The 14,591-nt window shown below is 40.1% G+C and overlaps 1 protein-coding gene across 2 annotated transcripts in view; it reads left to right on the forward strand.

Annotated features, from left to right (window-relative positions):
* The window catches only part of tp73 (tumor protein p73), a 50,861-nt gene extending 37,440 nt beyond the window's left edge, over positions 1 to 13,421 (forward strand). For both annotated transcript variants that reach the window (XM_037772170.1, XM_037772171.1), the window contains 10 exons: positions 2,929 to 3,115; positions 3,662 to 3,777; positions 4,858 to 4,967; positions 5,949 to 6,091; positions 6,288 to 6,376; positions 6,525 to 6,652; positions 7,052 to 7,206; positions 8,147 to 8,279; positions 10,693 to 10,786; positions 12,028 to 13,421. In XM_037772170.1, coding sequence (XP_037628098.1) covers positions 2,929 to 3,115; positions 3,662 to 3,777; positions 4,858 to 4,967; positions 5,949 to 6,091; positions 6,288 to 6,376; positions 6,525 to 6,652; positions 7,052 to 7,206; positions 8,147 to 8,279; positions 10,693 to 10,786; positions 12,028 to 12,429 — 1,557 coding nt within the window. In that variant the 3' untranslated portion in view covers positions 12,430 to 13,421. The remainder of the gene's footprint in view (positions 1 to 2,928; positions 3,116 to 3,661; positions 3,778 to 4,857; positions 4,968 to 5,948; positions 6,092 to 6,287; positions 6,377 to 6,524; positions 6,653 to 7,051; positions 7,207 to 8,146; positions 8,280 to 10,692; positions 10,787 to 12,027) is intronic.
* Positions 13,422 to 14,591: the final 1,170 nt, after the last annotated feature.

Raw genomic sequence — 14,591 nt, forward strand, 5'->3', positions numbered from 1 at the left:
TAATACCGTTAGGTCTAGCAAGTCTCTTTGTGAAACTTTGTATAGCCTCCTCCAGGGCCACAGATTGAGTACTAGGCGTCTCCTTGTGATGAGTAAACTGAACTTTTTGGTGGAGTGTCCCTTTAGGGAAGGTAAAGACGGTGGAAGGTGGTTTTATAAACTGTATATATGCTGCCAAATTAACATGTTGTGTATTTTCTGAGAATCATTGATGATTTGATGGATGATACTCGACTAACAGATCTGGTTAAAAACATACTCATAAAACACATTTTCTTACATAAAAGCATTCACTAAATGGAAGATTATCAGATGAAATTTTCCAGATTAAAAAACTTTGAATGCTTGAAATGGGATTCTGGTTACCTCGAGGTTTAAAGGTGCTACATGCGAGATTGGGAGCATTTCTATTGCCTCCGCACGGCTCTCAAACAAATGCAACAGTGCCAACAGAGCTAACAGTGTTAACTGAAAGGTTGGTGGTACGGCGCCGTCAGTCGGGACGGCGTTATCACCTGTAACCGCCGTATGAGAGCAGTGCAGAGCAGCGACCTTGAGCTAGCCAGTGGGGCAAGCTCACTAAATGCACTAAAAGCACACACGGCCGGCCCGGCTATATCAACAAAGCACAGAGAAACTCATATTACAACCAGTGTGGTTCTTTCTAACAGCCAGCAGAGAGCGACTCCTCTGATTGTATAGAAGTCTATGAGAAAATGAGCCTACTTCTCTCTTGATTTATTCCCTCAGTAAACATTGTAAACATGAGTTTATGGTCTCAATCACTAGTTTCAAGTCTTCTTCAATACAGCATGATGTTCATTTAGTAAATTATGGTCCCATTTAGAGTCAGATAGACCATAAAGCAGGGGATGCTTTAGGGCGGGGCTACCTTGTGATTGACAGGTCGCTATCACGGCGTTGTCCGGTCTGGGAGTTGTCCGTGTTTTCGTCTTACAACTTTAACTCTTTCACTCTCTCGTGTCACTTCTGGTTGCAAAAAAACAAGATGGTAATGGGCAAAATGGCAAGCTCGAGGCTTAAACCACAAACCAATCAAGAACCACAATGCACAAAATGACAGTTAAATGTCATATATGCATCTTGAGCTGTATGTACTGTATAGGCTGCGGTGTTGTAGCAAGTCCACACAGGACATCTGTCTTCTCAGTTTTTTCTCTGCAAGGTCTCAGTTTGATTCCCACAGGGAAGATTTTTGAGATTTCGTGATTGTGTCGGGGCATGTTAAGGCTTCTCCGTCCCTTGTCACGCTGTCTTTGGATACGTCTGTACTGGCATTTACACACATACATGCACATATATGCATACATGCGTGTATAAGCTGAGGAATCACTGAAGACACACAGCTCAGCATATTCTCACTGAACTTTACTTTAACGGACGGAGACAGTAAAAATCGGATATTTATTTATCGTCCTTTCTTTCTTTTCTTTTTTTCAGCTCGTATACACACTGAGACACAAACATTTTTTTTCCTTTTGAACTTCTGCCTCTCTTCCGCCATCTCACATTACTACCCACAAACCCACTCTGCTGGATAATAATCATTTATTCATTCTAATAACACAGTAATTACCTCTTCTATACAGATTTACTGCTGACTGTTTTACAGTCCTTGTGTATTTTTCCCTTTCCTCAAATGACACAATTTGTTCTCCGGTCATAATTGTATGTGATAATAACAGCCTGTTCCTGTGGTCACACAACCCACTATTTAATCATCATATTATCACGCAGCTCTTTATTCGTCCACCTTGTTTTCTGTTATTAAAAATACTTTTTGGCTGCCGTGCTGAAAGATGAGTTAACGGCTCAAATCACGTCATTTTCAACACAACAATTCCTCCTCCTGAGACGTTATTTTGCTCTGACGTCAGTGGTAGTGAGATTAACTCTTTCCCTCCTTAGGATATATTATCTTTCTGCTACTTCTTGAGAGCATTTACGTGAAACTGAGAAGACACAACTCACAGTTTACATGTCTTTAAAGCAGCAGTGGGTAGAAATGGAGTTATTTTTATTAAACGGTCACTATATCCTGACAGTAGTGCACGAGACAGGTAATCTGAAAAAAATCATGTTCCTCTGTGTCCTCTGGTGTCCTCCGGTGTTCCTAATGGCATCTGCAAGATTTCACAGACCAGAGGAAAACAACCAATCAGAGCTGATCTGGAGTCTGACGTCTCTGAGCAGCTGTCAATCACTCGCCAACTCCGATCAAACGGTCAAACTAGGCAGCACTGATCAAATATGAATCAATATTCTGTTACTGTAATGTCTATTTCTCTCCTCAAATGTCTTCAGAAACATCTTGTAGTGCACGGTTTAGCTGTAAAATGAGAAAGTTTGTGACCCGGCAGCCATGTTGAGATCAGTTGAGAAAATACCAAGTACCGCCCACCAGCTGGAGCACAGCCAATAGGAACGCTCTCTCTGAAATGACCTGTGATTGGCCAAAGTCTCCCGTCACTGGGTAGCTTTAAAGCCTGAAAACAGAGCCAAGAGGAGGTGCAGAAGTCTCTCTCAGAACACCTGAATTACAATATGCTGAAAGATTATTATGGATATTTTTGTCCAATGATGCCAAAAACATTCTGCCTACTGCAGGTTTAAGTTTCATTTGCTAATAGGTTGTTCATAAAATATACATGTGAAGGCATTAATTGATATTTTCTTGCCCAATGGGTCTGATTCTTTATGGATGTTCATGTCTTAAAGTCTTAATTGGAAGTCCTGCAGTTGTGGATGCAAATTTGAACACAACTGTGATCAGCATTTTGTTGACCAAAGCATTAGTTCACACTCCCTTTGAGAGAATATTTGAGACAGACAGCTGTTTCATTGTATACCATGTATGAACCCAGACCACTGACCGGTCCTCTGTGTTTGTGTTCTTCCCCCATCCAGTACTCTCCCTTGCTGAAGAAGCTCTACTGTCAGATTGCCAAGACCTGTCCGATCCAAATCAAGCTGTCCTCCTCTCCTCCTCATGGCAGCATCATCAGAGCCATGCCCGTCTACAAGAAGGCGGAGCACGTCACAGAAGTGGTCAAACGCTGCCCCAACCACGAACTGGGACGAGACTTCAACGACGGTATGATCTCAACGAGCCCGGTCCTTTCACCAGAACTGACTGTACTCAGACATTTTATACTTTTACCCAACATACGCCAATAACATCCACAAATTATGTCGTACAAGCGGATTATGAAGTGAATGACTATGAAATAACCCAGGAGACGATAAGATTCATAGTTCATTAATCATAACTAGGACTGTCAATCGATTAAAATATGTAATCGCGATTAATCGCAAATTAATTACGCATTTTTTTATCTGTTCAAAATGTACCTTAAAGGGAGATTTGTCAAGTATTTAATACTCTTATCAACATGGGTTGGTACCGATGGATTCATTAGGTTTTTTCTAGTTTCATATGATACCTGTATCTTCACTCTACAACCTAAAAATCGCAAGTTGCCATAATGCGTAAAAGAAACTAGTGGCGTTAAAAAGAATTTGTGATAACGCGTTATTATCGTGTTCATCGTAACATTTTTTGACTGTCAGGTATGTGTGATGCTTCGACTGAGATCAACCAACTGCGTCCTCACCTGTTGTTCCATCATTATCTCCACAGGTCAAGCAGCCCCGGCCAGTCACCTGATCCGGGTGGAGGGGAATAACCTCAGTCAGTACGTGGACGATCCGGTCACCGGCCGGCAGAGCGTCTTCTTGCCGCATGAGGCTCCACAGGTTGGTGGTTCATCAGCTGCTGTGTATCTATAGAAACACACAATGCATTGTATTAGGTACCTTAAGGACTATACTCATGACCTTAAACATTAGAAGTTATGGCCTAGAGCAGGGGTCAGCAACCTTTACTATCAAAAGAGCCATTTTAGGCAGAGAAAAAGAAAAAAATCGGTCTGGAGCCGCAAAACATTTGAGCATTGTGATGAAGGTAACACAGTTTATAGTCTAAGTATATAATATATAAGTCTAATGCAGTGAGGGCCAAAGAGACAATGTACTAGGGAGTATTAGGGCCACATTGAGGGGAAAAACAATCGGAGATTACAAGAATAAAGTCATAAAAAAGTCGTAATATTGCGAGAATAAAGTCATAACTTTACAGGAAAAAAGAAAATAACACGTAAAATTACTACTTTATAATATTATGACTTTATTCTCGTAATCTCAGTTTTATTTTTTTCCTCAATGTGTCCCTAATACTCCGTCGTACCGTCGTACCATAAACCTACAACAATGATAAATAAAAATGAAAATGTAAACACAGAACAGTTATACATTTCCATTTTTATAAAATCCACAGCCACTGGAGAGGAGCTAAAGAGACGCATGTGGCTCCGGGGCCGCAGGTTGCAGACCCCTGGTCTAGAGTGAATGTACCAAATATTTACTCTTTTCATGAAGTATTCTGATGAAGTGAATCCTCATTGATTTCCATCCATCTCAATATCTGAACGATGTCCCTGATATTTTGTACATTCAGCCCAAATGTTGCTCAAGACACACAACAGATCAGTCGAGCTCGTTCCAAAGAAACAGTGAATTTCGTTGAGGTACTTCATAGGAAGCACATCTATAAATAAAGATGCCGGGCATGTCCAAACAAGCGTAAGAGTGGGGAAATCATCATGTCTGTGATTGCACCTGGGGAGGTTAATGAAGAGCATGATTGACTTGCCTCACATCAAAGCGCACTGCAACACTGCCCTCTGGTGGTGGAGTGACATATTTACTGTAAAACGGGAGGTTTGCTTCTGTGCCGACGTGCACATTTAATTAAAACTTGACTATTTTGTGTTTCAGGTGGGGACAGAGTTCACCACCATCCTGTATAACTTCATGTGTAACAGCAGCTGTGTTGGCGGCATGAACAGGAGGCCCATCCTCATCATCATCACTTTGGAAACCAGGGAGTAAGTCAACAATTCACAGTTCATACTCGCAGACCGTTCAAACATGGTTCTTCTTTGTAATCTATCGAGTAATTCTCAGCTCTTTGTCATGTGGATTTGGATGCGATGAATTTCCAAATGTTCTACGACAGTACGCACTGGCAAATGGTACAGGACAAAACCTACCAACCCACAGATCAATGGGAAGCGAAGAACATAATACATTATACACATAAGATTATATACACTTCTGTCCACTTTTAGTCGATTAGTTGACTAATCGGTCATTTTGGTCTTACAACTCTTCCTAACATACAGCGAGTGAGCGAATTCTGGCGAATGGAGAGTGAAACATTGTCCAGATATACTACAGGCGAGGCAATATTGATTAACTGTCAGCATCAATTTACACCATTGAAAACAGGTTGGAGGTGCGTGAAACATTGCATAAATAGAGCGAGGGCGAGCAATTTTTCAAACAAGCGACACGTTGCTTTGCCTGTTCGCTGACGCATGGAGCAGGTTAGGACGTCTTCATCGGGAAAAACTGAAACAATCTGATGTTCGCCTACACGGTTGTTCGCATCGCGTCCAGTTAGGAGGTAACGTCAGTCGACTTTCTTCAGTCGATTAGTCATTTTTTTCCTTTTTCAGGCTTAAGGACTTATCTCCAAGACACTTCTGAGCACGTCTCTGATAAACAGCAGATTTAAAGTGTTGCTTTTGTGTGATTCTCTGTGGAGAAACTCAGTTTTACAGATCTGTCAACTAAATCAACTAACCGAGACAAAATCGTATGAATGTTAGTTGTCAAAAAAATGTCTTTGGTCGAGGACAGCCCTTGATAATGTACATTTTAGATCAGTATTGTTGTAGCCAAAGAGTACAGTGTGAGACTATTCAGCGCACTGATCCACACAGCTAAAGTGAAACTGAACTTTGAATGTTAGAGGACCTACATTTTCTTGAGTATATTTTTTCTATCCTGAATCATCTCTGCAGTGGTCAAGTGTTGGGCAGAAGGTCGTTTGAAGGTCGGATATGTGCGTGTCCCGGCCGAGACCGCAAAGCAGACGAGGACCACTTCAGGGAACAGCAGGCCCTGAACGACAGCGTGGCCAAAAATGGTTGTGCCAACAAGCGCAGTGAGTTGAACTGAACTGAATGATATCATGTTAACTACACATTAAATAGTTTTTCATATGTTGTGTCTTGCTGTCTGGCTGTTGGTATACATTCAACAACCTGATATCTTGGTCCTCAAAATGAATTGGTGAAATATGTTAATATGTCATAACTCTGTTTCTGCCGACTCTGTAACTCTGTTTCTGTCGTCCGCAGACTTCAAACAGAGTCCGACGAATATTCCCAGTCCGAATATTAACATGAGGAAGAGGCGGCACGGAGATGAAGAGATTTACTATATTCCTGTAAGAGCCTTTCACACACTGGAAGTAGTGTTGACAGTGTAACACAGACAGAAGTTATAGCATGTTTGATACGATAGCATTGTGCTCACCAGTCATTATTCCCTGACTGCCTATAATGTGATGTTATTGTGCGTGTTTGTGTGTGTAGGTTCGTGGTCGGGAGAACTTTGAGCTGCTGATGAAGATTAAAGACAGTCTGGAGCTAGTGGAGCTGGTGCCGCAGCCGCTGGTCGACTCCTACAGACAACAAACACAGCAGCAACTTCTGCAGAGACCGTGAGTCACTCCAACACTAATGTTAAACATTATGCACAAGCACGCAGACAGCTGCTGGTACACATACATAATGTTCATATATACTGTACATGCATACTGTATATAGATACTGTACATGCATACTGTATATACATACTGTACATGCATACTGTACATATATACTGTACATGCATACTGTATATAGATACTGTACATGCATACTGTATATACATACTGTACATGCATACTGTACATATATACTGTACATGCATACTGTACATATATACTGTACATGCATACTGTATATAGATACTGTACATGCATACTGTACATATATACTGTACATGCATACTGTACATAAAGGTGTGAAAAGACCCTCACATTCCTCTAACCTCAGCCTTGTTCTCCTCTTTCCTCTAGGAGCCACATAGCATCCCCCACCTCTTACTCTCCACTGTCCAACATGAACAAGCTTCATGCCCACGGAGGCCTCAACAAACAGCCCTCAGTCAACCAGCTGGTGGGGCAGCAGCCCCAGCAACACCACACTGCCCCCAACTCCATAGCTCATATGGGTGAGTATCTGCACGTGTGATTCAAATCACATCAGATGTACTCATAAAGTACATCAAACCCACCTGTTTAAAGGGACCGTCTGTAACTTCTTACACGTATAAATCATTGCGGGTCGGTGTCCCATGCGCGCTCGCGTGTGGCTACGCTGTTCAGACGAGACTCCAACACAAACTCCAGTGAAGCACCAAAACCTCTTGGTTGTATCTAGTGAGGCCCGTCTGTTAAACAGTGTTGGCCGCGGTCGGAGGACGCGGAGGAGACCGTAGCTTTGGTCTCCAGGATCGGAGTCTCTGCTGTACTCTGCTCCTCTGCCTGCCTTCACTCACACACCACGCTCCTTCTCACTCTTTCGCTTCGCTCTCACGTGCATGCTGCTCACTCCACACTGCAGAAGAGTTAGTTTAGCTCTGAGAATATCTAGTGAATGTTCAGTGGACGTTTGTGCAGAAATAACTGCTGCAGCTCCTCCAGACCAACAGAGGTTTCCCGTGTCTTGTGAAGTGACGGGGCTCCGCAGAGAGAAACGTTATCGTCTCCGACCAAAACTCCGGTGTCTCCTCTGTTCCCTCCGGCCGCGGTCTGGAGGCTGAAGCAGGAAAATCCAACACTAGGATCAGCATCGATTCATGGAGAGACCTTCGTCTGGTCAGCTAACATTACTGCCAAGCAGCTGAAATATAGAGTGATATTGTGGTTTTAGCTGACGTGTGTCGCCTCACTGTTTTGAGCAATGCTCGTTCATGTCTATGTAGAGCGAGCACAAGCGAGAGCAACAGGACGCTGCCTTTCATTGACTTAACGGCCACAGGTGTCGCTGTTAACAAGCAATTTCTGATTCTTACAAACAGTCCCTTTAAATATCAATGCCAAGAGAACCTATTGATGCCGTTACAGTTCATTATTATTTCATTGATCCCCCCCCTCCTCCCTCTCTCACAGGTTCAAACATGCTCAACAGCCACCACATGCAGGGAAATGGTGATATGAATGGTGGCCACAGCAGTCAGACTCTAGTGTCTGCCTCCCACTGCAGCCCGCCCCCTCCGTATAACCCTGACCCCAGCCTCGTCAGGTACCTCACCCTCCAATGACACTCCTTCTTTATCCTCCTGTAAAGGGCCAGCAGACAATCAATGTACAGTAGATACCGAAAACAGCTACTCTGTTTGGCCATGTTAGTACAAATTTGGTCAAAAACTGTTTTTTTTGGGAAAAGTTCCTAATTTGCAGCAAAATGTGTGTAGATGGAGCTGTGTTATACAGTCAGTTTGATTTGATTATGGCTGCTTTGTAAAGGCTTGCAATTACATCACAAATCTCCTCGCTACCCCGGCTGGTGCCATAATGAAGGTCCACTGGAGAATTGGCTGCATGGAATTAATGTCTACATATAATTGGAAAAAAAAAACAACTTGAAAAAGAAGTTACCTACAAAGGTTGTGTTATGGGAGTAGCTTAATTCAGTAATGTTTCAAGTAAAAGTGTGTAATGGTATTGATATAAAAACTGCAGCCGTCTCCTAAAAATGACATTTCCACGGAACAAAAAACTGCATTTTGAAATACGTTTTGAGGGAAACGTATTATCATGGATTACGTTTGTTTTTGACACATCAAAATACGTTTCTAATGACAGTCTGCGGAAGCCCAGATGGGTCAAACAAACACAGGACTTACACCCAGGAGATCACTATCTGTGTCCTGTGTGAAACCAAAAGTTAACGTTCACTTTTACGTCCGTCATTTTAAGCCAAACTATGATGTTTTTACTAAACCTAACCAAGTAGTTCTGTTGCCTAAACCTAACTAAGTAGTTTAAAGTTGAAGTAGGCGAGATTGGAGCAAATATGATTAAAAAAAGTTATTTTTATAAAACGGTCACTATATCGCGACAGTAGTACATGAAACAGGTAACCTGAAAAAAATCATGTTCCTCTGTGTCCTCCGGTGCTCCTAACGGCATCTGCAAGATTTCACAGACCGGAGGAAAACAAGCAGTAAGAGTTGATCTGAGGTCTGCTGTCCAGCTACTGTCTATGAGAGCCGGCTGTCAATCACTCGCAAACTCCGACCAAACAGTCAAACTAGGCAACGCTCAAATATGAATCAATATTCTGTTACGTTAATGTCTATTTCTCTCCTCAGATGTTTTCAGAATCATCTTGTAGTGCACGGTTTAGCTGGAAAATGAGAAAGTTTGTGACGCTGCCGCCGCCATTGTGAAATCTGGTGAAGGAACACCAAGTTCCGGTCACATGACCGGAGCACAGCCAATAGGAACGCTCTCTCTCTCTGAAATGACCTGTGATTGGTCAAAGTCTCCTGTCACGGGATAGATTTTCTAAAGTCTGAAAACAGAGCCATGAGGAGGAGCAGAAGTCTAGTTTTATCTCAGAACACTTGAATTAAAATATGCTGAAAGGTTATTATGGAATTTTTGCCCAATGATGCCAAAAATATACTGCCTACTGCAGCTTTAACCACATGTTAAAACTGTTTAAAACTGTGACGGTAATCAGGGAGAAAATATGTTTTTCTCAAAACAGTTCTCTTGTTTGGGAACGTAATTTTTAGTGTCCGTCCTTGTCATTGTTGGCCGGCAAAAAGTAATTTACAAAACAATCGGTGTTCTTGCCTAAACTAGCTCTACGTGACTAAATCAGATTAAAAAAGAGCACATTAATCACGTCTATGTACTCAGCTCATACAGCCAAGCTGCCCCAGAGTTGTAGACCTCCACTATGGCTGCCAGACGGTTTGTTATGTCACCCAAAAGCCCCAAACTGTGTGTGTCATACACTTCGCTCTAAAGTCATTCGCACTGTCATTGTGTATACAGCCATCCCTTTTCAATGCACTACAGCGAATTTTCTTCAAAAGAAATTTCTGTTCTGTTTAATTTAAAACCATTTTTTTTTCATATTTTTTAGATAATGTGTCAATGTAGTTTTTAATACTTTTAAAACTTTGCTTTTGCAATTTTAATATTTTTTTGATACAACAGATTTTGTCCACCTTTTGTTATGTTTATTGTACAGTTATAGCTTCTTTTTTCAATTACACTGTATGTTGCCAAAACGTTAACATTTTTCATGTATTTATAATAAAGGTTCTTCATCAAAGCAAGAATGGCCTTATGAATCATTAATATAAATGCATGTTTATGGTTTTACCTCCACTGCATCTATCAAGATGTATAGTTTATTTATCTACACTTGGGGCTAGATCTGTGCCCTGATTCTTTCTCTCAGTTTTGAACTAAACTAATTAAAGCTTGAGTAGATAACGACGTAACACAACAGAATGAGGTGCTTTTGTATTCAGCTAAAAATAAAACCCTAATTATCAAGTTAGGATTCTTTATTCTACTCAAGCACAACTGCACTCATCAGTGTTATTGTATTTTTATGTCATAGTCTTTTTCTTTTAGCTTTGCAGCTGTGCTCTAACGGCAGTCTAAGCAGCCCTGCTTTTCTCCCCTTACAGTTTTCTAACCAGTGTGGGATGTCAGAACTTCATTGAGTACTTCACCTCCCAAGGCCTCCAGTCTCTCTACCACCTCCAGACTCTCTCCATGGAGGTAACATCTCCCGTTCCTGCACTCACAATCTCACAGTGAAAACAATTTAGAGCTTCGTAGAACAGTAACAGAAATAACAAATTACTGAACATAAAACAGGTTGCTTTCTTTTAAAGTAAAAATGTTTGAAATCATAATAACACTTACTGGATAATTTATACAAAAGTCTGTATATAAAACTATTTAAAAATATATATATTTTTTTGATACTTTTGTAGCAAAATATAACAAAATGATCAATCCATATTTGTTGGAGTTTAGCCTTTCAAAAACAACATTTTCACCGCGTTCAAAAACCTATTTGTTCTCCCACTTGATGCACACAAATTGAGGCCCACAACTGTATTAACAGCAATCTAACAGCAATTTAAAAGCACAATAAATTACATTTATTTAACCACAATAACCAAAAAGCTATTTTGGCTTTTGCACTATTATAGTAAATTAATTAAGTTGCTACCAAAAGAAAGGTCATATTATGTATCTGCATTCGCTTGGCGAATCCGTCAAGACGTCATCACTTTATTTATGTTGACGAAACGAAACTGTCGAGTTATGTTCATTAAAGAAAGTTGAAAAGACTAATTAATTTAATACACTGACGTCGGGGGGGGCTCAGCTTTTCTTAGGAAAATATAACATATAATTTAAAATAATAACACTTACTGGATCATTTACACAAAAGTCTGTATATAAAACTATTTAAAAATATATATCTTTTTTTGATACTTTGTATCAAAATATAACGAAATGATCAATCCATATTCGTTGGCGTTTAGCCTTTCAAAAACAACATTTTCACCGCTGTCAAAAACCTATTTGTTCTCCCACTTGACGCACACAAATTGAGGCCTACAACTGTATTAACAGCAATCTAACGGTACAGTAAATTGCATTTATTTAACCACAATAACCAAAAAGTTATTTTGGCTCTAATGCTATTATAGTAAATTAATTTAATTTAAATTAATTTATATTCATTAAAGAAAGTTGAAAAGACTAACTCATTTAATACACTGAATCAAAATAATTAAAATTGAAGACTTTGTTCGAGGATTTGTAATTTTTTCTAGGGTGATGAAGATGTAGAGCCATGTTTTGCTGAGCAGGAACCATATTTTTTATATATCTATAAGCAAACCCATGAGGATGCACATGCACTCTTATCCTTTCCTTCTTTGTTCGTAGTTTTCTCCTACATTCTCACACTCCTCCAATTTCTAACTTTGTGTCGTCACCAGGATTTAGGTGCACTAAAGCTCCCGGAGCAGTACCGCCTCGCCATCTGGCGAGGTCTGCAGGACATGAAACAAGTCGCTCCCCTCCAACTGCCCGCCTCTGCTCACCACCACGACTATCACGGCCAGCAGCTCCTTCGCTCCAGCAGCAACATGACCGCCTCCGCCATGGCGGCCATCGGGGCCGCCAGCGGGGAACACCAACGCCAGCGCGTGATGGAGGCCGTGCACTTCCGCGTCCGCCACACCATCACCATCCCCAACAGGCCGGGTGTCGTTGGGACGTCGGGGATGGGGCCGGCTACCGATGAGTGGGCTGACTTTGGTTTCGACATGCCCGACTGCAAGCTGTCGCGTAGCAAGCACTCCATCAAGGAGGAGTTCATGGACAGTGATGTTCACTGAGCCTGAAGAGAATCTTTGGACTGTTCAGCATCAGCCTATTTACAAAGTAAAAGCATGTGGATAGGGTCTTTAAATGTGCTTTTAGGTGTTGCTGTCATATTTCAGTGCAGGTAATCAAGTTTCATTTTGATTCAGTGTGTTAATGCACTTCCCTGTGCAGTCTTTACTTTGTGCTTGAACAATTGTTCCACCCAGAAGTTTGAACATGAGATGACACAAAAGGACGTCTCAAGTCTAAATAGCAAATACCACTGTGGCAATAGCATCGTCAAGGCAACGCTAAACACATTATGGTCTGGACTAAACTTTTTGGGACTCTAATAAGTTGTATATTTTTTTTCTGGAAAACATAATGTTGATTGGTTGCAATGTGCAATAATACAAACAGATTTTTTTTTTTTATCTTTTACATCATCCAGTTACATTTATAGTGAACATAAAATGTAGTAATTTCACAATTGCACAAATGTCACAGTAGATGTATCACCAATTCACAACTTGATAGTTCTCAGCTGACTTATTTATTGTTCTCTGTTTTCCTTCACTTGTACAAATGTATATACTGTATCTTGTAAATGTTTAGGACTAGATGTGATTGAAAAGGGGGTGTTTAGATTCAAAACAGTGTATCTCCTGTTTGAAGCAGATGTAAAGAATTGAATGGTATATCTGATAAAAAACACACACACCGATGGGAACACGGTCATGTTTAATGGCTATGATATTAAAGGTCCCATATTGTAAAAAGTGAGATTTTCAGGTCTTTTACATTATTAAGCAGGTTTAAGTGATATATATAAATACTATTAAACTATCAAAACGCTCAATATACAGAGAAATACACACAGCAGCCTGTATTTAGAAATTGCTCGTTTGAAACAAGCCGTTAGGATTTCTGTCCATTTGTGATGTCACAAATATACAATATTTAGACCATTACCCGGTTTTAAACGTAAACATTCTAAATGTGTCCCAGTTTATTTCCTGTTGCAGTGTTTGTAAATAACATCAGCTGACAGGAAGTAAACATGGACCCAAACTGTTGCCTAGCAATGCAATTCTGTTGCAATTCCATTGAAATGCACTAAAACGGAGTGTTTCAGACAGAGGGTAAATACAGGTATATTCAGGCAGACAGTACGGGGAAAATAATGTGTTTTTTGAACATTACAGCATGTAAACATGTTCTATTAGAAACACAAAATACAAGTATGAACCTGAAAATGAGCACGATATGGGACCTTTAATACCAAAGCCCATTAAACATTTTTTAAACAATGAAATGATAAGGGCATACTGACTACCTTTAGTTCAATGTGCCTTTATCATTGTTTAAAAAATGTTTAATGGGCTTTAGTATTAATAGTGTGTGTTCATGGAAACTAATGGAAATCACAGTGAACACGTCATATCACAAGTTAGACCTTGCATCCGGTAATTTTTGTATTAAGTCATAGGAAATACTGTAATTCTTGTATAGAAGCACATTGCAAAACAGTTGAGACAAACTATCAAAACAGTATTATATCTTACTAGCAGGGACTTAATCAGAATTGTGAATAATAAATTAAGAATAGCATCCCTGTTTACCGAGACATTAGACAAGACCGTAGCATTTTTGTCCTTCTGTGTATTTTGGAAAACCTTGCAGGGCAAGGTCCTCATATATTGATGATAGCTAGTTGTGTACCTATAGTCTGTATCTTCATGGCACTTGTTTGTGGATATCTAATAGCAACATTCCAGTTGTATTTCTTTGCCATCCATCAAGCAAGATTAATCACGGTGCAATTCTAATGATGTCAAATTTGTTTGCAGTAACTACTTGACTTTGTACCACGATAATAACTTGTACGGTTGTACCTGACTCACACATACTATCACCCATTAACCACCAACTGGTCAAAAAAAGAGCACTTTAATGCTTTAAAAGTAAAATAATTGAGGCTTATTTGTGCTTATGATCAGTATTATGAATGACCACGATGTAAATAGAAATAGTGCTTGTTTTTTTTAATATCCCTGGTAAGTTTTTTGTTATGATTATTAAGATGTGTACCTATATAACTATTGCTGTTCATCGATGTCCATTAGTTTCTGAGGTTGTTAAGTTCAGTGTTTTTGTTTTTTTTCTTAAAATGATGGATATTAAAATATTTGCT

This window comes from Sebastes umbrosus, chromosome 6 (assembly GCF_015220745.1).
Source record: "Sebastes umbrosus isolate fSebUmb1 chromosome 6, fSebUmb1.pri, whole genome shotgun sequence".
Taxonomy (NCBI): Eukaryota; Metazoa; Chordata; class Actinopteri; order Perciformes; family Sebastidae; genus Sebastes; species Sebastes umbrosus.